This window comes from Gopherus flavomarginatus, chromosome 9, assembly GCF_025201925.1.
Source record: "Gopherus flavomarginatus isolate rGopFla2 chromosome 9, rGopFla2.mat.asm, whole genome shotgun sequence".
Taxonomy (NCBI): Eukaryota; Metazoa; Chordata; order Testudines; family Testudinidae; genus Gopherus; species Gopherus flavomarginatus.
The window spans coordinates 48,499,485-48,522,954 of NC_066625.1; the positions used below are offsets into that span (position 1 = coordinate 48,499,485).

Genomic DNA, 23,470 nt, shown 5'->3' on the forward strand with positions numbered 1-23,470 from the left:
GTGTTTTTAAAGCATCAGTTTACAATTCTCTTTTGAGCTTGATTTAGTTCATTCTGATATTTGGACATTTTTTGTAAAATGTCTAAGGCTATGTTTCCAGAGTTGTCACTTTCACCACAGAAGTTGGTCCAGTGAAAGATATGACTTCACCCACCTTGTCTCTAAGAAACAGGATGGCACATAATACCAAGCAGTGATCTTAGATGACCCTTACAATACCTGGCACTAAGAGTCTAGTTGTGGCCAATGTGTATGTTTAAGTTTAAGATGGAGACTCAATCCTTAACTTTAAAAATTTAACAGATTTTTTCAGTTCATGTCACAACCTCAAAGTAAAACTTCATCCATTTTGATCAAGCCAGCAGCTTGAAAGTTCACATGAGGAAAAGTATTTTTTCAAACTAGACTGAAATGTAGTTTTTAATGACATTTGGCTTTTCTGAGTTTAGCTATAGCTATATTGCAGAAAAGTGACACCACTGGGGACACTGACAGTGGGAAAAGCTCATAATCAGACTGTACAACTAGTTTTCCATCTGCTCTAAAACAATAATTGTATTCAGTCCATGTGGGACCTGAAATGCATAAAGATGTGAGTGGCAGCCTTTAAAACTTATCCAAACTGGCTCAGAGGAGGTCAGTCTATATTATAGTTAATGTGAAGTTATATAAATCAATGGTACGCCCACATCTTGAATACTGTGTATAGATGTGGTCTTATCTCATAAAAGATATACTGACACTAGGAAAGGTTCAGAAAAGGGCAACTAAAATGATTAGGGGTTTGGAGAGGGTCCCATATGAGGAAAGATTAAAGAGGCTAGGACTCTTCAGCTTGGAAAAGAGGAGACTAAGCGGGGATATGATAGAGGTATATAAAATCATGAGTGATGTGGAGAAAGTGGATAAGGAAAAGTTATTTACTTATTCCCATAAAACAAAAACTAGGGGTCACCAAATGAAATTAATAGGCAGCAGGTTTAAAACAAATAAAAGGAAGCTCTTCTTCACGCAGTGCATAGTCAACCTGTGGAACTCTTTGCCTGAAGAGGCTGCGAAGGCTAGGACTATAACAATGTTTAAAAGGGAACTGGATAAATTCATGGTGGTGAAGTCCATAAATGGCTATTAGCCAGGATGGTAAGGAATGGTGTCCCTAGCCTCTGTTTGTCAGAGGATGGAGATGGATGACAGGATAGAGATCACTTGATCATTGCCTGTTAGGTTCACTCCCTCTGGGGCACCTGGAATTGGTCACTGTTGGTAGACAGGATACTGGGCTAGATGGACCTTTGGTCTGACCCGGTACAGCCGTTCTTATGTCCAAAAGGGGTAGTTTTTCAAATCTGAGGAAATGAGCAACAATGATTGGGAGGAAAAACTCAGACAGAAAAATGAGTGCAAATTGGGAGGTTTTAAAGAAGAGTTTATTAGATGGTCAAAAAGCCTCAATTCCAAAATCAAGAAAGAGAACAAATTTGGTTAAAAGCCCTTCCTCATTTAGTGGAGAAATGAAGGAAACAATTAGAAGTTAAAAAAAAAAGCAATATATAAGAAAATGGAAAATGGGATAAGTAGAGATAGCAGTTGATATAAATTAGAAGTTATGAAGTGCAGAAAATTGATAAGGGAAGCTACAGACACCATCGCTGGCAGGGCTATGACAACAAAGAGGCTTTTTTTTGGTTGTTTGTTTATTTTAAAGTATATTAGGAACAACAGAAATTATATCAATGTTACAGGACTATTACTAGAAGGAGATTGTGATGAGGTGTGCTCCCCACACTGGCCCTGCAAGAGCTGAATTAGGCCAGCTGGGCCCCATCAGCTGGCCAGGTGGGCTCCTCACCTCCTCCCCTCCCCCCAAGAAAGGGAAACCACAATAGTGACCTGGCCGGAGGGCCGAGTCACAAACAGGACAGCTGTGGCTCCTGAGAGCAAGAGAGGGGCTTCAGAGAAGAAACTGACAGGGTGTAACCACTGGAAGGGGCATCAGCCTGATTTAGCTAAACCCCAGAACCACCAGCAGGTAGAATCATCCAGCAGTGAGTACAACCACCCTATTACAAAGATAGTGAAATTGTTAATAATGTTGCAAAAAGGCAGAAATGTTCAATAAATATTTCTCTTTTGTATTTGGAAAGAAGTAGGACGATGAAATACTTTCCAGTCCAGTAGTAAAGGAAGTTAGACATCATCTACTAGGAGAATTATTTTAAAATCAGCCAGCCCAGATAACTACCCAAGAGTTGTAAAAGAGTTGAACATAGAATGCAGGTCACACGTGCAGAAGGGAGAACTGTATTCTGGAAAGTAGTGATTCCAAAGGATTTACAAACAGAGTGGACAAACAGGTGAACTTGAGCTGCCAGAGTGGTGCTATGGCAAAAATGACTAATGCAATCCCTGGATGTATAAACAGCGGAGTAGGAGTAGGGAGGTGACTTTCTCTCTCTATACAGCATTGGTGAGCAGATCTAGTATCCACATTTTACAAAGGATGTTGAAAAATTGGAGAGGGAGCAGAAAAAAGCCACAAAACTAATTACAGGGCTGGAGAAAAAGCCTTACAGTGCGAGATTTAGTTCAATCTGCTTATTTTATCAAAAACAAGATTAAGAGGTGACTTGATTTAAGTACCTTCAAGGGGTTCTAATGGGTTCTACGGAGCTCTTTAATATAGTAGAGCAGAGGCGGGCAAACTACAGCCTGCAGGCCACATCCTGCCAGCGGGACGCTCCTGCCCGGCTCCTGAGTTTCTGGACCAGGAGGCTAGCCCCTGCCCCCTCCTCTGCTGTTCCCCCTCCCTCACAGCCTCAGCTCACTGTGCTGCCGGCACAATGCTCTGGGTTGCCGGGTAGCGCAGCTGCAGAGCCGTGGCCTGACCCGGTGCTCTGTGCTGCACAGTGGCATGGCTCGCTCCAGCCGGGCGGCACGGCTGCCTGTTCTGGTGCTCTGGGCGGCACGGCTGTAGTGCCGCCAGCCACCGGTGCTCCAGGCAGCGTGGTAAGGGGGCAGGGAGTGGGGATTGGATAGAGGCAGGGCTGGCTCTAGCAATTTCGGCACCCCAAGCACGGTGGCACGACGCGGGGGGCGCTCTGCCGCTCACCGGTCCCGTGGCTCCGGTGGACCTCCCGCAGGTGTTTCTTCGGAGGGTCCGATGGTCCCGTGCTCTGGTGGAGCTGCCGCAGGCGTGTCTGCGGGAGGTCCACCGGAGCCACGGGACCAGCAGACCGTCCGCAGAAATGCCTGCAGGAGGTCCATCGGAGCCGCCTGCCGCCCTCCCGGCAACCAGCAGAGTGCCCCTCGCAGCGCTTGGCGTGCTATGGCCTGGAGCCAGCTCTGGATAGAGGGCAGGGGAGTTCGGACTGGTGGTCAGGGGGCGGGAGTGTGGATAGGGGTCGGGGGCAGTCAGAGGGCTGGGAACAGGGGGTTGAATGGGGGCAGGGGTCCCAGAGGAGTTGGATGGGGTGGCAGGAGGCAGTCAGGGACGGGGGGTGGCAGGGGACAGGGGATCCTGGGGCGGTCAGGGAACGGGGGGGCCAGATGGGGCAGGAGTCCTGGGGAGTCAGGGGGCATTAGGGGGTGAAAAGCAGGGGAGGTCAATAAGGGGCAGGGGCTGGGCCAAGCCTGGCTATATGGTGAGGCACAGCCTCTGCTAACCGGCCCTCCATACAATTTCGGAAATTCGATGTGGCCCTCAGGCCAAAAATGTTGCCCGCTCCTGTAGTAGAAAAAGACTGAACAAGAACCAATGGCTGGAAACTGAAGCCAGACAAATTCAAATTAGAAATTAGGCACATTTTTAAACAGCAAGTTTGATTAACCACTGGAACAAATTACCAAGGGGAATGATAAATCTCCATCTTGTTATCCTCAAATCAAGACTGGATGCTTTTCTGGAAGATATGCTTAAGCCAAGCACAAGTTATGCTTTAGTCACACATCATTATTGAGCTCAATACATGGGTAATTTGCCTGTTGATACACAGGAGGTAAATCTAGCTGATTGGACCTTTCTGAACATAAACTCTATGGAGTGTCACCTGTGTTATCAAAGGAGAGCTGATCTTATGTTTATAAATAATAGATAATGATGTAATTTTTAAAAGAGATGTTTTGTAGGAGACCATGCTAAGGTGCCACATTACCTTGTCCAGAGGATCTGTATACTGTAAGTCAGGGGTTCTCAAACTGGGGTTCAGGAGTCCTCAGCGAGTCGCGAGGTTATTACATGGGGAAAGGCCGCAGGCTGTCAGCCTCCACCCCAAACCCGGCTTTGCCTCCAGCATTTATAATGGTGTTAAATATATTAAAAAGTGTTTTTAATTTGTAAGAGGGGGGTCGCACTCAGAGGCTTGCTATGTGAAAGGGGTTACCAGTACAGAAGTTTGAGAACCACTGCTCTAAGTGATATAAAAAGGCAAGTAATCTGAGCCACCTCTGGTTGAACTTCAATATCTTGTCACAATGCTAACCTTTAGTGAGTTATATTCTAGCTGGGAGAACAGATTATGCATGTCTGAATATTATGGCAACCAGAGGGGCTAGTGCCCACAAATTCAGCAAACATCAATTACAACTACAAAACAGCAGAAAATGCCTCTACAGATACATTCAGTGTGGGAGTATGGTATTGAGGACTAGCTCAAAATTAAAAGGAATTGTTAAAACCTAAAATTCACCAGCAGTTATTACTTTTATTTTCAAACACATTTCACTTTTTCCATGTGAATTTTTGGCCAGCTAGGTGTTTTAAAAATATCATTTAAATACTCTGTTTTGTTTGAGAAGGGCAAACTCTTCCGCTTTCTTCAAATTAAAATAAGAGCAGTATTACAGAAGTATATATTAGCAACTGCCCCAGTGAGTTAATAAAAAGAAAATGTTAACATTGTGTTAATACCATCCTTTCCCTCTTGATTAGTGCACTTTGTTTAACTCTGCAGCAGAGGGCAGACAATTCTCACACTAATGATTACCTGCTATTAACTCATTTGTGCTGAAGAGGGAGAAACAAAGTTGCTCTCATACAATTTTTCCCTCTTTCTCCACACTGCCTTCAGGTCTGGTTTATATTATGGAAAGACAATGCAATTAAACCAGTTTTAAAAAAAGATTTTTAAAAAGTTTCAGCTAGTTCTGTGCCCAACTGGAGACTGGTTTTCAACACTGTTTTCAAAACCATTTATGCTGCCACACTACCACAATATTATGCTCTACCCCCACTGAGGAAAAACCATGCTTCCTAAAACCAGTTTTTAAAATTTGTTCATAAAAACAGTTTCCCAGCACTGTCTCTTTGGTAATGTAGAAGGAAACTTAAAAGAACACACACAACTTAATTTTTAATTGACTATTTTTTAAAATTTCAGTTTGACAGAGTATCCTATTAATATGTTCTGAACTTCAAAAAATACTTTTCTCCTCTTTTGATGTTTATAGAGGTCTTTTCAGCAAGAGAGGAGCTGACTGACTATTCAGTAAAATTGGCTGATCCCAAAGTGCTAACAAATTGGAAAAACAGAGAAATAGTTTTTCCTAACTAACTTTTCCAGTTACAGTAGATACGAAATTTTCAGTTGGCAATGCAATTTTGCAAATTGATGGGATCCCTTTATAGCTTACACCATATATAATGATTGGTATTTAAAATACACAGAACAAGTGTAATTGGACGAATGTTGTTCAACAGCTGTGAATATCTCATTGACATGCAAAATATATCACATTTTATCACCCAAAGGTAAATGTACTCACTAGTTTTACCTAAAAATGTAACACTCAAGTTATTTTGCAATATTATGAAAATAAAATTCTTGTAATGGAAAGAGAACACTTATTTACCAGAAATTAGTTAGGTGGATATGTCAAAGTATTATAATTTTCAGTAATAACAGGGACAGTGCCATCCATCACAACAGTATGTTAAAAATATGTTGAGATAAGTCTAAGTGTTACATAAATCTCTCATTTATACTCTTTCTTAGGGAGTCCTGAATACTTTTACGAGCGCCAATGTGTTTAGGTACGCATAATAGGTAACATAACAGATGTCTGATATGAATAACTATATTACCCAACAGAACATTAAGGCTATCCTATCTCACTCTATCTAAATTTCCAGACAAACAGCTTTGCAAAATGGAATTAAGATTGCAAATAGCTATCAATTAATTCAGGGAAAAGAGCCCTGAAGAGAATACTGTAACTTTCTTTAAAAAAGCTACAAATGCTAGCCTGGAAATTCAAATTTAACGGTACACTTGCAAGAATCCAAACATTAGGAAAGTATTACCGAAACACCAAAACCACTCTAGCTCTGCCTCATCCCCATTCCCTGAAGATCTATCCATTGTACCCACATTGCTGGAGATATTAGGGGGAAAAAGACTATTTGCAGAGTTTGGAATTGGTGGAGTTGAATCCTGGAGTAGATGGAGTTAGTACTGTCCATGTATTTGGTATATGCAATTTACTCCACGATCTTGTACCATTAGCTACCTAATTTATGGCCCACCCCCTAAGCAGTCTGTAGCCCTGACACAGTAGCTAGGTGTTTATGCAAAGTTTCACAGTATGAAAAAACACTTCTGCACTTGAAACCTTGTACACCCTTTGAGAAATGAACTTGATTTTGGTCATTTGGAATCTCCTTCCATAGAGGTTTTTAAGGTCAGGCTTGATAAGGCCCTGACTGGGATGATTTAGTTCAGGATTGGTCCTGCTTTGAGCAGGGGGTTGGACTAGATGACCTCCTGAGGTCCCTTCCAACCCTGATATTCTATGATTTTTAGTGAAGAGACAAAAAGGCAGGTACGACTTAGTGATTTTTAAGGAAGGTAGTACTTTATCTTCCGTGGGTACACTTAATGCCCCGACTATAGCGACATAAAGTCACGTGCCACAATTTAAATGTAAATCCATCAATGCACTTCAGTTTAAATGTAATTCCATCAATGAAAGCAGGTCACTTCTCCATACTGAAGTCACTGATATGAGATGAAGATGATGGTCATGGTTCGAGGACAGAGTTATCTCTGGTTTCCAGTTCAGTGATACAGAAGCAGAAAAGATGGCTTCTATAGATTTCTACAATCGTGGGTGTGTGGTTTCAAGTCCAACTATGATAATCCACACAGCCTCTCTTGCCCATGTAGCTTCTTCTTTCTGCTTCCATATCTTACTGTTAGAAGAGAAATATTGTAAACCGGGATGGAGGCACTTAAAGATTTAGTGCATTTATCTGGGGAATAGTTCCAAGACCATTAGATAGGCCCCAACTACTCACTGCCTCCATCTGGCTCTCTCTGAGCACTCACAAATTAGTACAAAATGTGACACAAGGTACTCTACTGCCTGCCCCCTAAGACAGCTTCCCATATCTATTACCCCCTCATGTTGCATCTGTCAGCATTTGGACCATACAAAATTTATATAATCAAAAACTGCTTTGTAATTATCAGGAGTAGTGAAAGCAGACACAATAGCTGTCTGCATAAGTAGCTGCATTGCAACTCCTTGTTTTCAGCTGATTATTTTCTATAACTTTCAGCTCTCCTTTTTAAACTTATTCTCTGAGAGAAACTGATGAAATGAAAATTGATTCAGCTGCTTTGGAATATGAGGAAAATGGAAAATATAAGCTTTCCTCTTTTTTTTTTTTTGGCAACCTCTTTCTGAACAGCTCTACAGATGAAGCAGCTGGTAAGTGAAAGCTGACATTTGGTATGGTACTACTGCTCATGAGGAGTGCCTGAGCATTGCAGTGAAAAATCACACTCTGATCATGCAAAGTGCATTTTGCAGTCCTATCATTAAGCTCATAAAGTGAGCAGCTAAGGTAGGCCATGCCATATCTATATGTGGCTCACTTCACTGTACAGAGAAATTCAGTGGAAGTGAATCACTGATGGATGGGCACTCTGCAGGAACCACCTCATTTGCTGCTCATCTTGTATAAAGTTAAAGCTGCATACATGATTATGGTCTGTCATTTATGTAAGACAGGTATTCCAGTGGAGTCCAGACAGTTTCACATTATGGAATTTTTTTCCTACCAGTTTTTCCTCTTTTTCCTGTAGGAATTCTGTTTAAATAGCTATGTGAGAAGAATGTTATGCTTTCACTGTTAGTCACACAGAAGTCAGGGAATGACAATGTTGAGGTTGCAAGTACAATTGTCTCTTTATATAAACACACTAAGACATAGTCCTTAATTACACGATCACATACTGTAACAATGAATGGGACTAGTAGCAGAGTAAGGTACTACTCAACATGATCAAGGGTATCAGAATTTGGCTCTAAATTGTTAATATACATACTTGTTAGAAAAGAGACCTCATGACCTCATTTTCAAAAGTGCCACAGCACTATTTCCACTGAAGACAAGATGGATGAGATAGTATATTTTATTAGACCAATTTCTATGGAGAGAGAGACAAGCTTTTGAGCCACACAGAGCTCTTCATTTAGGTCAGAAGAGCTCTGTTGGTCTTGAAAGCTTGTCTCTCATACCATCAAAAGTTAGAACATAAGAATGGTCATACTGGGTCAGACCAAAGGTCCATCCAGCCCAGTATCTTGTTTACTGACAGTGACCAATGCCAGGTGTCCGAGAGTGAACCTAACAGGTAATGATCAAGTGATCTCTCTCCTGCCATCCATCTCCACCCTCTGACAAATAGAGGCTAGGGACACCATTCCTTACTCATCCTGGCTAATAGCCATTAATGGACTTAACCTCCATGAATTTATCTAGTTTTCTTTTAAACTCTGTTATAGTCCTAGCCTTCACAACCTCCTCAGGCAACGAGTTCCACAGGCTGACTGTGCGCTGTGTGAAGAAGAACTTCCTTTTGTTTGTTTTAAACCTGCTGCCCATTACTTTCATTTGCTGGCCCCTAGTTCTTATACTATGGGAACACGTAAATATATTTTCCCTATTCACTTTCTCCACACCACTCATGATTTTATATACTTCTATCATATCCCGCCTTAGTCTCCTCTTTTCAAAGCTGAAAAGTCCTAGCCTCTTTAATCTCTCCTCATATGGGACCTGTTCCAAACCCCTAATCATTTTAGTTGTCCTTCTCTAAAAGTGGTCCAATAAAAAAATATTACCTCACCCACCTTGTCTTTCTAATATCCTGGGACTGACATGGCTACAACTATACTGTATTTCCACTGAAGTCATTCCAACACCTTTAAAAGTCAAATCATAAAGCAAAGATATATTGGCTCATTATGACTTTGAAAATAGTACAAGTATTAAAAAATAATATATGTGCAATTAAAACTTAAGAAAAAATGTAAGATATTGTTTTATTCAACATATAGAAAGTGATCATATGATTAAAGGCTGTTTTATAGCAGATATGCAAGAGCGGACAGAGTTACCTTTGCACATGCAACCTTAACATTGGGATTTCATAATTTCTGAGTAATTAACTATGTAATTGTAACATAAATTGGATTAATAAACAATTCTGCCACAAACCCGTACAACTAGTCAAAGAAGCCAGTCCGCATTAAAAAGTTTAATGGAATACCCATTGTCAACTTCACCACTCTTCTGTCTGAATTTTTTTTTTAGCCTACTATCGTTAGAATATCTAAGATTAGTTTGACAGAGTTTCAAGAAATAATTCTCCCCATTTTTCAGTTTATTTTGTGCATAATCAGTTTCCCTTGTTCGTTTGAATCTTTCCCCACAACAATGGACAGAAAAAAAACATTTAAACAGGAAAATGTGATTGCAAGTCACAAAAAAATGACCAAGGGACTCAGTAACAAACTAATACCTGAAATTAGTTTTAGCTAAGAATGTTAAATTTTTTTTTTTAGTGTGCATTGTGTATTTTAGAATAGAGATGGTCTCATAACCCACCTTAAGGCTGTGAAATTCAAAGGGTATTAAGGGGAATTCAGTGGAAGCTGGGTGTATGATTCCCTAGGTCTCTCTGAAAATCCTAGCTTTAGTGTATGTTTGCTAGCTTTCATTGCAACATTAGAGGCAGAAATATGGAGGAGTTAGTACTATGTGACCAATCTGCTCTCTGAACACCATCAGCAGTGCATGCATCTCAGCTTGAGAACTTCTGTTCTTATTCATTGTTTAAAAAAAAAATTGATTAGATTTCAAGTTTCTAAAACAAAGTTGGTATTTCTATGTCAAATCTTTTTCTAATTTTAATTTGATTCAAGATGTGAGCGCTTCCCATTTGTTGCCCCATATCTCTCAAATACCTTTTAGAATCCTACCACAGGATTTGCTTGTAAAATTTCAAGCACATTGGTTTAGGTAAAGTGAAGTTAGTGACTGTATGCATGACAAGAGTCATGCTTTGAATGGAGGATTAGCTAGCTTCAGGCACTGATTTGAAGATTAGTTTCAGTGTTAACTAATATAATCCCCTAATAAACAATCTGGGCCCAGATCTAATGCATCCAAGGGTGCTGAGGGAATTGGCTGATATGATTTCAGAGCCATTGGCCATTATCTTTGAAAATTCGTGGTGATTGGGGGAGGTCCTGGACAACTGGAAAAAGACAAATGGAGTGCCCATCTTTTAAAAAGGGAAGAAAGGGAACCGGGGGAACTACAGACCAGTCAGCCTCACTTTAGTCCCCGGCAAAATCATGAAGCAGGTCCTCAAGGAATCCACTTTGAAGCACTTGGAGGAGAGGAAGGTGATCAGGAACAGTCAACATGGATTCACCAAGGGCAAGCCATGCCTGACCAACCTGATTGCCTTTTATGATGAGATAACTGGCTCTGTGGATATGGGGAAAGTGGTGGATGTGATATATCTTGACTTTAGCAAAGCTTTTGATACAGGCTCCCACGGTATTCTTGCCATCAAGTTAAAGTAGTATGGATTGGGTGAATGGACTATAAGGTGGATAGAAAGTGGTTGGATTGTCAGACTCAACAGGTAGTGATCAATGGCTCGATGTCTAGTTGGCAGCCGGTATCAAGCAGAGTGCCCCAAGGGTCAGTCTTGGGGCTAGTTTTGTTCAACATCTTTATTAATGATCTGGATGATGGGATTAATTGCACTCTCAGCAAGTTTGCAGATGACACTAAGATGAGGGGGAGAGGTAGATATGTTGGAGGGTAGGTATAGGGTCAAGAGTGACCTAGATAAATTGGTGGATTGGGCCAAAATAAATCTGATGAGGTTCAACAAGGATAAGTGCAGAGTCCTGCATTTAGAAAGGAAGAATCCCATGCACTACTACAGGCTGGGGACCAACTGGCTAAGCAGCAGTTCTGCAGAAAAGGACCTAGGGATTACAATGGATGAGAAGCTGGATATGAGTCAGCAGTGTGCCCTTGTTGCCAAGAAGGCCAACGGCATGTTGGGCTGTATTAGTAGGCTCACTGCCAGCAGATCGAAGGAAGTGATTATTCCCCTCTATTCGACACTGGTGAGCCCACACCTGGAATGTTGCATCCAGTTTTGGTCCCCTCACTACAGAAGGGATGTGAACAAATTGGAAAGAGTCCAGCGCAGGGCAATGAAAATGTTATTAAGGAGCTAGGGCACATGACTGAGGAGGGGAGGCTGAGACAACTGGGGTTATTTAGTCTGGAGAAGAGAAAAGTGAGGCAGGGTTCCAAAGAGGATGGAGCTAGGCTGCTCTCAGCGATGGCAGATGACAGAGCAAGAAACGATAGTCTCAAGTTGCAGTGACTAGGTTGAGGGAGGTCTAGGTTGGATATTAGGAAACACTATTTCACTAGGAGGGTGGTGAAGCACTGGAATGGGTTACCTAAGGAGGTGGTGGAATCTCCATCCTTGGAGGTTTTTAAGACCCGGCTTGGCAAAGCCTTGGCTGGGATGATTTAGTTGGTGTTGGTCCTGCGTTGAGCAGGGGATTGGACTAGATCACCTCCTGAGGTCTCTTCCAACCCAAATATTCTAGGATTCTATGACTCCATGAATTGTTTGCTTAATTAAGTTTGACAGAATCAAAATTCAGCCTAACCTGGATAAACACTGGCAACTTGTCAGATCATGCCTAATTTGAATATAAGGCAGACAGCAACCACACTCATTTTTAATGAGAAGGCATAGCATTTAGAGAGGATGATGGTTATATCTTACTTTTAATCTAGCTCATTACATTTTCTTTTAGCTTCTTATTTACGTTACATAAAATTTTCTAGTCATAGGTACGCGGATCTCCAGGTCCAGCTTTCATCTCAGGATCTCCACACTTTACAAATGTTAAATTACATAACACCCTTCTAAAGTAGGTAAACATTATTATCTTTATTTGGCAAAAAAAATACACTTATACAAAGAGATTAGCAGCAGAGCCTGCAGGAATGCTGACTGGGGCTGTGTCCACCTCACATAAGATATGTTTACACTGCAATAAAACACCCATGGCTGTCCTATGTCAGCTGACTCAGGCTCATGGGACCCAACTTGTGCGGCTATAACATTGCAATGTAGTCATTCAGGCTCGGGCTGGAGCCTGGGATCCGAGACCCTCTCCATTTGTGGGGCCTCAAAGCTCAGGCTCCAGCACAAGCACAAACATCTACACTGCAATGTTATAACCCTGCTGCCAGAGTCAGCTCACATGGGCCAGCCACAGGTTTTGTATTGCACTGTGGACATACTTTTAGGCACTGATCCAGCAGGATTCTTAAGCAAGTGCCTAACTTTAAATATAAGAAGTCCTACTGAAGTCAGTGTCATGACTCACATGCCTAAAGTTAAACAAATGCTAAAAACCTTGCTGAATTAGGGCCACAGCAGAATTTGTGTGGGCCAAATTAAGTGAACCACAGAGGGTATTAGCAGCAAATCAACCCCTACCTACATGGTAATGCCCTGGAATTTCCTAGGTGATTCTCTAAAGATTAAGAGATGTGTCTGCCCCTTTGCTCAGGAGAGAAGCACTTCAGCAGGAAGTATCTTCCTGGTTCCTGCTGAATATTTACACAACTGAAGACCTTGAATTGGGGGAGGAAGGCAGGCATTCCCAGAAATTTGCCCCCCATGAGTTCCCAGATGGTAGAGGCGCCAGCTCCCTGACATCCCCTGAAGACTTGCATTGCTTAAACTGAGTATTAACTCCTGTTTACCAATTAGGGGAGCTTCTACCTCATGATGATGCTAGATAGACTGCCATTCTGAATGGCAGATCCTTTCACTAAAAAAGCTGGATGTATTGTATTAAACTGGTGAAGCATTGTGCCAACAGAAGATTAATGAATGATCAGCAATACGATGATTTTAATGGCAACTGTTGTACGTAAAGGAGTCAACAGTCACCAACAGTTACCACACTGTAGTATCTGGAATCTGACAGTATGTCTCTGGTTTTAGAACATGAAATAATTTCTGCATTTCAGATATTGTGGTGTAGTATCTATTGACTGTTTAAGGGCTAACATGGTGCAAGAGTTTACCATACATATTTTACTTGTCCCTTGAACATTTAGCCCTGGAATAAATATCAAGGACTGCTAATTCTAATTGTTTCCAGTAAAACTTTGGCAACCCCTCTAGCCCTTCAGCTTTTGGACACTGTATGGAACCACACTATACATATATTGTTTGCCCTTATAAACTAGTGTGAGGGGACAGTATTTGAGATGTGAAAGGATGCAGAAAACTGAATTCAATCCAATTCACAAGCAGAGGTCTTTACCTGTTTATACCTTCCTTGGTGTAGAATACTGTATAGGTGAGATTGTCTCCATGAGGATCTGATGCTGGTGTCCGCCACGTCAGTTTGATGAAGCGAGTAGAGACGAGGGAGGCCACGACATCCCGAGGAGCTGAAGGCAATGGTCCAGTTGTAGCTGGTGCTAGATGGTCAGTAGTGGCACTGGTCAGTGAAGTGGGAGGTAATGTTGGGATGGCAACATCTTGTCATGTGCAAATATTGGGGAATATGAAGGGCAAACATCACGACGGTTTAAAAAAAGAAAAACAGAAAAAAACAAAAGAAATAAACAAAACCACGATGGGAAACAAAACAAAATGAACACACACACAAAAGGCCATTAAACTGAAGGCTGACATGCAGGCAAAGCGTAACTATTGAAAACTAATGGGAAATATTAAAGGAAGCATCACTGTAGAGCAAGCAGACCAAATCTCCATTGTAATGGAAGTGGCAAGGGAAGGGGAAGGGTGAGAACTGAGGAAAAATATCACCTCATAAGAGGACACATCGGTGCCCAACAATATTTTTCATTTTTTGTAAGAAATAAAAAAAAATAAATCAACTTTCATTTGCTATTCAATAGTACATTCAAACCTGATTTTCTATTTTACTTTGTTAAAATGTGGTATTAATTTGTACTAGACTCAGTTATAAAAGGTAATCTGTGGATTATACAAAGCTCATTGAAGAGGCACTGCAAGGTTATCCAGTTCTGATGGGCAAATTATGAAGTAGGTTAGCAGAGTTCCAGTTGCGTATCAAACTATAGTGTCATCTACCTGCTGCATAGTACCATTTAACTGGTATCGGAAGGAGTTTGGGCTGTAATACAGTCAATACATCTGATGCAGTGATAGTCTTCCTATGATATTTAGACAGATGCTCCTATCTTCTACCCAAATCAGGTATTTCTCTCCAATAACTAGTTATTTCTCATTGTTTACTGATTTTTTATGACAATTTTAAAGGGTATTAACAGAACCACACCTAATATTGCTTCATGAGATGAAGAATGCCATGTAAACTGTGTTGTTGAATGCCTTGTATGTCATCATATATTACGCTTCTATAGTAATGCTCAGACAAATCCCTTGGAATAATATATTAAAAAGTGGTAAACTGTAATCTGATGCATGTTAATAGCAGCAGCTACTGTATGTAAACAGTTTTATGCTAAATCCCATTAAGATAAACCATGCAAGCCTCCACTAAATCGAGTGCTAATATTCTGTGTCGGAGAAGCCCAGTTACATGCAGTACTATAGACTGTGAATGCAGCAACTCCGATTGTTAAGGTCACCTGACATTTTCCATTACAAGATTTTTTTTTCAGTTGCTTAGAACTTTATTAAAAACTTAAAGCATTCAGGTTGACTTGTTTTTGGAAATGTCATCTAATGATTCTATGATCTATGGAAACGGTTCAGCCATTTCCAAAAATGTGGTTAGGGAACAATACATGTTTTTAACACTCTTACAAACATTTTGTTGAGAAGTCATAGTGCCTCCATGATCTGGAGCAGCAATTTGACATTTTAGGATGTCTAGAGTCAGGTGTCTACAGCCAAAAAGTCCAAATCATTAACCGCCCACTTTCTAAGCTGTGTCATAATACTAAAATAATAGCAAGGTATTATTGTTCCTTTATAGTTTTTCTGAAAATTATTTTGTACTTTGTTTTACATTAACCATGTGTAAGCTTAATCATTATGTCCTAAATATTACTGATGTAAAATCTGAATGAGCACTAGTTGAACTGTCTGACAATCATTGTGATTGCTTGGATAATGGAGCTGTTTTTGACCTTCTTGGAAATCAAGATTAAATTGGTATTTACAATAAGCTAAAAACATCTTTGATGCATGCTATGTAGCTTGCATCACATTTCAGGCTTTACATTTAACTTTAGACACTTTAGTAGAGGCTCTCGTGTGAATTATTAAAATTTGGAGTTTGCCTCACTCTTTTGCTGATGGTACACAATATGCTATTACATTTTTTTTTATGCAGTTATGATATCAATAGGAAGGAGGAGGAAGTGACTGATTGTTGTGCACTAGAGGCATAGAGGACAACTGCAGTATTGGTGGATGATAAGCACCTCTGTCATGAGTGGCAAGGACAAAACTACAGACACATCCACAGAATAAAATAATGTTACAGTTGCATGAACGACAAACAAGATGGCAAATCAGCACAGACATTGAAAGACAGGGCTATTGACAGTGTTACTAAAAGAACCTTCATTTTAAATTCCAAATATGAAAACTGGCAACAAAATACGCTCTCAGTCTTGACCAAGCAGAATTCTCTGTTCTCATAGTTTCCATTTCTCAAACAACTGACACCAATGGCTAAAGCAATATATACAATACACTCACAACCATGCTTATAATTTAGTTTATGCTTCATATTACTTTCATATTGCAGGTTCAGTCCTTCAAAAAACAAAACGAAACCAAGAACAACTAGCCATGTTTTTATGGTGCTAGAAGTGATATCCATTGGCTGATAGCCTAGAATATTTGCTTTCATCAGACCTACAGAATATGACAAAGTCTATGATGAGAACTACTTAATATGAAACAATCACGCGCACGATGCTTCAAAGACCTGTGCTTTTATTGGTTAAAGGACCACAGCAAGTAAGTCTCCATCTCTCTTATCTTCTCCTTTGACTGAGACCTTGTGTTTCCTCAGCTGACTGGGCCTTAACTCCACCCCACATATCACATATGCCAATCTACCACTATATCACCACTATAACTGCCACACAGTCCACATCTGCTGAAATCTGTGCCCCCTCCCCTTTTTTAAAAATATCCTCTCTGACCTGGTTTACATTGGCAATGTTTGGGAAAAGTGTAGGTGAAGCCATCATGACCACTAAATTCCAGTGACACTGGCTATCAGGAAGTTTAGACTTGAAATTAGATGAAGGTTTCTAACCATCAGAGGAGTGAAGTTCTGGAACAGCCTTCCAAGGGGAGTAGTGGGGGCAAAAGACACATCTAGCTTCAAGACTAAGCTTGATAAGCTTATGGAGGGGATGGTATAATGAGATTGGTCTTTGACTATTAGCGGTAAATACGCCCAATGGCTTGTGATGGGATGTTAGATGGGGTGGGATCTGAGTTACTACAGCGAATTCTTTCCTAGTGTTTGGCTGGTGAGTCTTGCCCACATGCTCAGGGTTTAGCTGATTGCCATATTTGGGGTCAGGAAGAAATTTTCCTCCAGGGCAGAGATTCTATGATTACTGCTGGGATACTGTGATCAGAGTCTATTTACTTTAGGAAGAGTAATTTTCAGAGATTGTCTAAGGCAGTAGAAACTGAAATACAACAGACTAATAACCCCTCCAAATACCAGTATGTACAGAATGCCATTGGCTCTTCTCAGACAAACTAAGTAGTGCAGTCAGCTTTCCCATCTTCAAACAACTCTAGTAGGGTCTCATCCATTTCAGAATCCAATCCAAGTTTTTTCCCCTTTATATCTTTATGGATTTCTTACAGACATTGGGACAGATTCTGGTCCTTGTTCTTGGGCCAAATAAGAGCTGCAGTAACCCAGGAGAGATGTGGGTGTATGTGGCCTTACACTGCTTCACCTAGTACTCCTAGGAGTATGGGAGGTACCAAAGGATAAAGGGGGCAAAGCAGGAGAATAGCATTCATCAAAGTGCTTAAGTGCATGCTTAACCTTAAGCATATTCATAGTCCCATTTAAGTCAGCAGAGCTCCCTGAAGCTCATATTTAAGCACCTGCCTCACTGTTTACTGGACTGTGTTCCTAATCACTGACACTCTTTATGTTCCCTCAACACAATCTTGCCATTGTGGATAAAAATGTGGTAGCTTTCTATATAGTTCCTGTAAACATGAATAATCTCCCAGCATAGCTGAAGACTCTCATTTTTATTTCCAGTTGAAAACCTATTTTTCCCCTGTAGATTTTATTTCCTTTCCTTCTACTTTTATCTCTGTTACTTCATTATTTAATTCCATGAAGTACTTAGGGATTCGGCTTGTGTGAAGAGTGCTATACAAATATCAAGTTGTACTGTACTGCATAGAAGCCATGTCAGGCAGCCATACGTCTTCTGAAGTGGTAACTTCTGGTCCATCCCTGAAAGATGACTGCTCCACTGCTTTAGGGTAGCATTTTCATAAGCACTTAACTGTGTTTGGAACCTAAATTCCATTCCAGGGGGACTTAGGACCCTAACTCAGGCACTTTTGAAAATTTTACCCACATAATTCCACATAGCATCAATTTCATTGGCTTAACATTCAAAGAAAGTTAATCATAGCCACCCTTTTAGTTGCTCAGCCTAATTCCAGGAAGAATGAGGGAAACAAATATCTGTTATGAATTTAAAAAGAAAAAAAAATTAAACTCAGTAGCAAATCTTTTTCCACAATAGCAGTTCTCTCTCCTAAAATCCAACACTTCTTGACATTCTAATTTCAAAATATGCATCTTTAGATTACATTACATTAAAGTTTTGGTTCATGTATGATGTCTTGGTAATTGTGTCAGGTGATTTATTTAAATTATAAGCTCTTTGGGGCAGGGAACATGTCTTATCTATTGTTGCAAATCACCATGTTAATTAAAAGAGTTATCTAAAGGTTTTTAAATAACCGAACTGAAACCAAAGTACCTGATGAAAGCTGCCCATAAAAAATAATTCTAAAGAATTTTTTTAAAATTCACGTTTAATTTAAAACACTGTCCACTTATTAATACATTCATCTCTACATATAATGAAACACTCCCATCATTTGCTTGAAGTAGTCTGTACACTGTATTTGTGGAACCTGTAGGCATCAAGCCGAAGCATCTGGGAGAGCTGCCAAAGTTTCCCAGATTAACAAAAACTCAGTTGTGTCCCTGTGCAAGACTAGAGACTGGAAATACTTCTCCTGACTGCATTGTAGGTAGATCAAGCAAACACAGTAAAAAAACAGCGGGTGTGAAAAATAAACCATGAACCAAATAAATGCATGAAAGACTTGTAAATTGTACATGTAAGGTAAGCAAGGAATAAGCAAGCAAACTTACCCAGGGGAAGCAGCAATTAAATATCAAGTTGGTAACAAATTGGTATTGTTGAAACCTGTGGTATCCATTTAGAAGACTAGGTTATTTCCTTCCTCCCTTCAGACCCCTACTCTCTTTCAATATGCCTCGAATGCCATTACAAACAGATTTGTGAGCACAATGCTCAGTAGTGCACAGCTATGTCAATGAATAATTACACTAAAATTAGTTTAATACCAATAAAGGAACCACTTTATTATCTCAAACTTTTAAGCATAGTTTAACAAGGTATTATTGAAACAAATCTTTACATACATCTCATCATCATTTTTTCATTCCCCTGGAACATTCCTTAAATTGCTATTTCTGAGCAGTTTTGTATTAATCTCAATTTTTTTTAGCAGCATGTCAAAGATGCAAGTGATTTGTTAAGAACCTGGATAAAGAGTCATATTCCACATCGCCAGAACAATAAACAACAGATCAATTATTGCTGATATTGAGATTCTTTTCATACATATTTTTGAATGGGCTCTCAAGGAAAAAAAGCCAAACATTTCCCACACTCATCTAATGCCCAACGATGCTACAAAATCCACAGACAGTATGTTTCCTTGATCATTTGAAAGAAATGGTTCAGCAGAACTACAGCTGATCTTAAATGAATCAGTCCCCCTTATATTTTAAATAGCAGCTCCACTGTGCTCAGAAGGTAATCATTAAATAATGATACGGTTGCTAAAAGTATATTTAGCGAAATGCTGAAACATGGGACTTAACTGCTTGACCAATGGACACTGAAAAGAGGCTGATTCATCTGTCAGAACCAAAAGACTGGATAAACATTTTTAAATATTATGAAACAAAACTTCCAAAATACTGCTCTTTCTGCTCCAAGAAAGAAGTTTTCCAACGCATTTTATAGTAAACTCAGCAACAAAACACAATGAGATGCTTGTATTATGAGACTAAACTGATGCAGATGACCTTTAACTACCAAGACAAATGTTCATCGCAGGCACTGGGCATTCAGTAAGTATCCAGCTATGATGCAGGGGACTGATATCAAATGTTACAATGTGGGAAATGACTAACCTACAATTAAAAAAATAGAAAAATAAGTTTATTATCCCAAGAAATATACATGTTCTGCCATACATTGTAATGTATATGCCGTAGATTTCCCACACATAGCTCTGTCAATTTGCCTAGGCCATGGCCTGAAATATCCCATGTTTACAATATGCAAAGAGTGAATTCCAGCTAAAACAAGCTTAACACACATCCTACTGACTCAGCTAAAGAGAAGATTCCTTATCATGCACCTGATAGATCTGAAGACCACAAGGTTCCCAGTTAGTCCAGCTGTGGCAATGTGCAGAACGAACACTTTGGAGCACGACCTGGCTTGCTAATTGCTCAAGTCTGTTCTGTCATAACATTCCTTGGCAAATATTCTAGTCCAAGGGATTTTCTTGAACAGTGACTATCTATTGTGACAATTGTATCAAAATGCTTTGTAATGTGCACAAATATCCACAGGTGTCTAGACTGAAACCAAAATCATTTTTCTTGGTAACTTAATACAGATCTGAACCCAGGTCTCAGTAGTAAAAGCACAGTATAAAACATTCCTTTGGTGGTTTTCCATTCAGTAAAAAAGTGAGGATGACTACTACATTTTGATGGATTAAGATGGCACAATTCTTCAATGACACAGCAAAGAGAATCTCATCATTATTAAAATAATTTGCTAGGGGAGACAGAACTAATTTGAATATATTTAAGTGATGTTATTCTATCATAAGCACTTCAGGATGCTAATGTGATCATTTAAAAAAAGTTCTATCAAAAACATCACTCCCAAAGGGCTACTAAAATGAAATGTTTTACTGGTTAGCTAATTATTATAAATATTTTCCATGCTGTCTAGCCCCTCCGGTTTAGATTTCCCTTTTCCTCTCTCTCTCTCTCTCCAACTGCACACAATGGTATAGTCACAGGCTTTCCTCCTGCTTTAGGCAATAGCATTCCAATGCCAACAGCCTGACACTGACTATACCAAATGAAAATTTAAAAAGTAAAATGGTTATCATAAGAATGATGACCACGGTCACTTTAAACTACAACAAAGTAGTGGTTTATGTAATACAGCAGGTTTTATTATGCATCAGACATACTAAAGAGAGAGATGTATATAGTAAAAATGTTTACCTAGTGACCAGTACACCTAACTAGTCAGGAATCTTGTATTCTGCTGACAGCATTGCCACTTAGTGGCTGAACAACCGTGGACAAGTTGAACTCTCTGTGCCTCAGTTTTACGAATCTGCAAAATGAGGATACTACTGCTACAATCTACCTAGTAAAGCCATTGTTGAGAATTACTTAACATTTGTGAGCACTCAGTCTTGGATATAAAAATACTATATATAATTCTGCAAGTGTAAAGGAAACCCATTTTAAGATTATAAACACAGCAATCAACGTTATAGCTGCTTGAGAACAATGGCTTGGCTTACAACCTCTGGTTTGGCTTACAAACACTTTTTTTAAAAAGCAGCAAATTTACCATTTCACCAAAAAATCATGAACTAAGTTATTCAACATGCTTGAATGCTTTATCATCTTTAATTGTAAAAGTAAAAATAAATGTCTCATAAGAACCAAATTGCCAACATTGAATTTAGTTATTCTGGCAAGGTTATTTACTTGTTAAAATAGCAGTCTTTTCTGTGTAGATTGACAGTCAAAGAATTACTTAATGCTAGGCCAGAATATGCATTTGAAACACATCTCAATTCCATCAAAAGCACTGATTGCCCAGCTTTGAACTTCACAGAAAATATCCTCTCTCCCTCCTACATTTATCTTTGGTCTTGGTTAGGAGGCTGTGAAACTTTAAAGAGCATTAGTCACAAGCTACATTCATCAGCTAATCAGATTCTTTGACATTTGCCTTTGCAGAATTAAGCAATACAGCATCACCTGGTGGCAGTGTTATTGTCATGAAATAACTGCATCATTACATATTTACCATATCTTATATTTTAAAGGACAGCCCCCCCATCTGTTTCCTGTATTTACCTAGTCTCTTTTTCTTACGCTTAGACTAAGTTTTTCAGTGCAGGACTTGTCCTTTTGTTATTCTTAACAGCGCACTAGGTACTACCACCATATAACTAAATAATATATTAGTTGGTGATACAAGTCCAGTTCTTACTGGACAAGTGTCCATATCAATAAAATTGACACTTTTGCTGACAGTCTCAGCAGATCAGGTATGATGACTGAATTACTTCTCCACCTTGTAACATATTCAGTACAAACACACCTGAATTACATCTTTCTTATGGCTTGTCTACATGGACATTTAGTATGCAGCAAGCTATGGTATGAAGCCTGCCATGGTCTAACAATGTGCATCCTGCTGATGTGCATTAAAAGTCCACTAATGCGCTCTGACTTTTAGTCCTGTTTCAAAGAGGACTAAATCACTATAATAAACTCTTAAGACAATGAAGACAGTATATGGACACTGTGTATATTCTGTGAACATATACACATTCAGATGTGTACAGTTTTGGCAATGAGTACATTTTAAAAAATATTTCATTGTAAACTTTTAAAGGAAGTCATAAAATCCAGGATAATAAAGAACACTCCTACCAAAGTCATGGCATTGTGAAATGTTTTGCTTTAAAGGAAGGAATTTGATTTTTTCCTGTCATATAAAAGTCATTAAAAAAGGTGTGACAGACGTTATTGACGCATCACACAGCAGAGAGTCCAGAGAGGAAGGCAGCCTCTCCTATAATCCTAATCAGAAATGCTGCATTTCAGAGAGGATACCAGCATCCAACAGAAGGAGGTAACAAGAAAAAGGCACTGAATATGTTTCTCATCATAACAGACACAGACTACTAAAAAGAAGGAAAAAACTCAAACACAGTGTCACACCTTCTTCCCCCAGAGACCTGAAAAACTAATGCTCAGAAATGGGCTTTCCAGCTCAAGCAAAAACCAACCAAAACTGCATATTCAAAAATGAAGTAAACAACATACTGCAATGTTTGAAAATCAGTTTTCTAATATCCTGTCCCCAAGAACATGTAAATAATAATACTAATAATAAATAATAAAAACTAAGCCAATCCCATCATATACGAAGGCAACACAAAATACATCCTGTACAGACTGCCCTGAGAATGTAAATATTCTTAAAATTGTATTCTTATGCAGGACTGAAATCTCTGAAGAAAAGTGGAATCTTTAGCAATGTGTGGTAGTTTGAGTTCAATTTTTCATAACAGTAGAAAGCAACAGTTTGATTCTGCCATCCAATACACTATATTCAAATGTAAATAGTTCTTTATGGAGAAGTTACAAATAAAAATACAGTACAGACTGGAAAAAACATTTATTTTTACTGCATGTGGAGCCATTTACAGGAAATTTACAGAGTTGAGGAGTCAGACTGCAGCAACACAACTTCTGGCTGTGATCTCATTAGGCTTCTGCTACCGATCTGCTGAGTGATCTTGGGCAAGTCACTTCACTTCTCTGTGTCTACTTCTGATCTAACACTTTGTGTCTCTTGTCTATTTAGACTGTAAGCTCTTCTGGGCAGATGCGGTCTTTCACTTTTCATTTCACCATTTGTCTAGTGCCTGGCACAATTGAGCCCCAATTTCTGTTGGTGGTTGTAAGCACTAATGTAATA

The 23,470-nt window shown here is 39.5% G+C and overlaps 1 protein-coding gene across 10 annotated transcripts in view; it reads right to left on the reverse strand.

Annotated features, from left to right (window-relative positions):
- Positions 1–23,470, reverse strand: part of NEO1 (neogenin 1) — a 549,782-nt gene that overhangs the window by 105,065 nt on the left and 421,247 nt on the right. For 6 of the 10 annotated variants that reach the window (XM_050968061.1, XM_050968059.1, XM_050968058.1 and 3 more), the window contains exon 8: positions 13,678–13,897. In XM_050968061.1, the coding sequence (XP_050824018.1) occupies positions 13,678–13,897 (220 nt within the window). The remainder of the gene's footprint in view (positions 1–13,677; positions 13,898–23,470) is intronic. The other 4 variants (XM_050968064.1, XM_050968062.1, XM_050968067.1 and 1 more) reach the window with 1 other exon arrangement.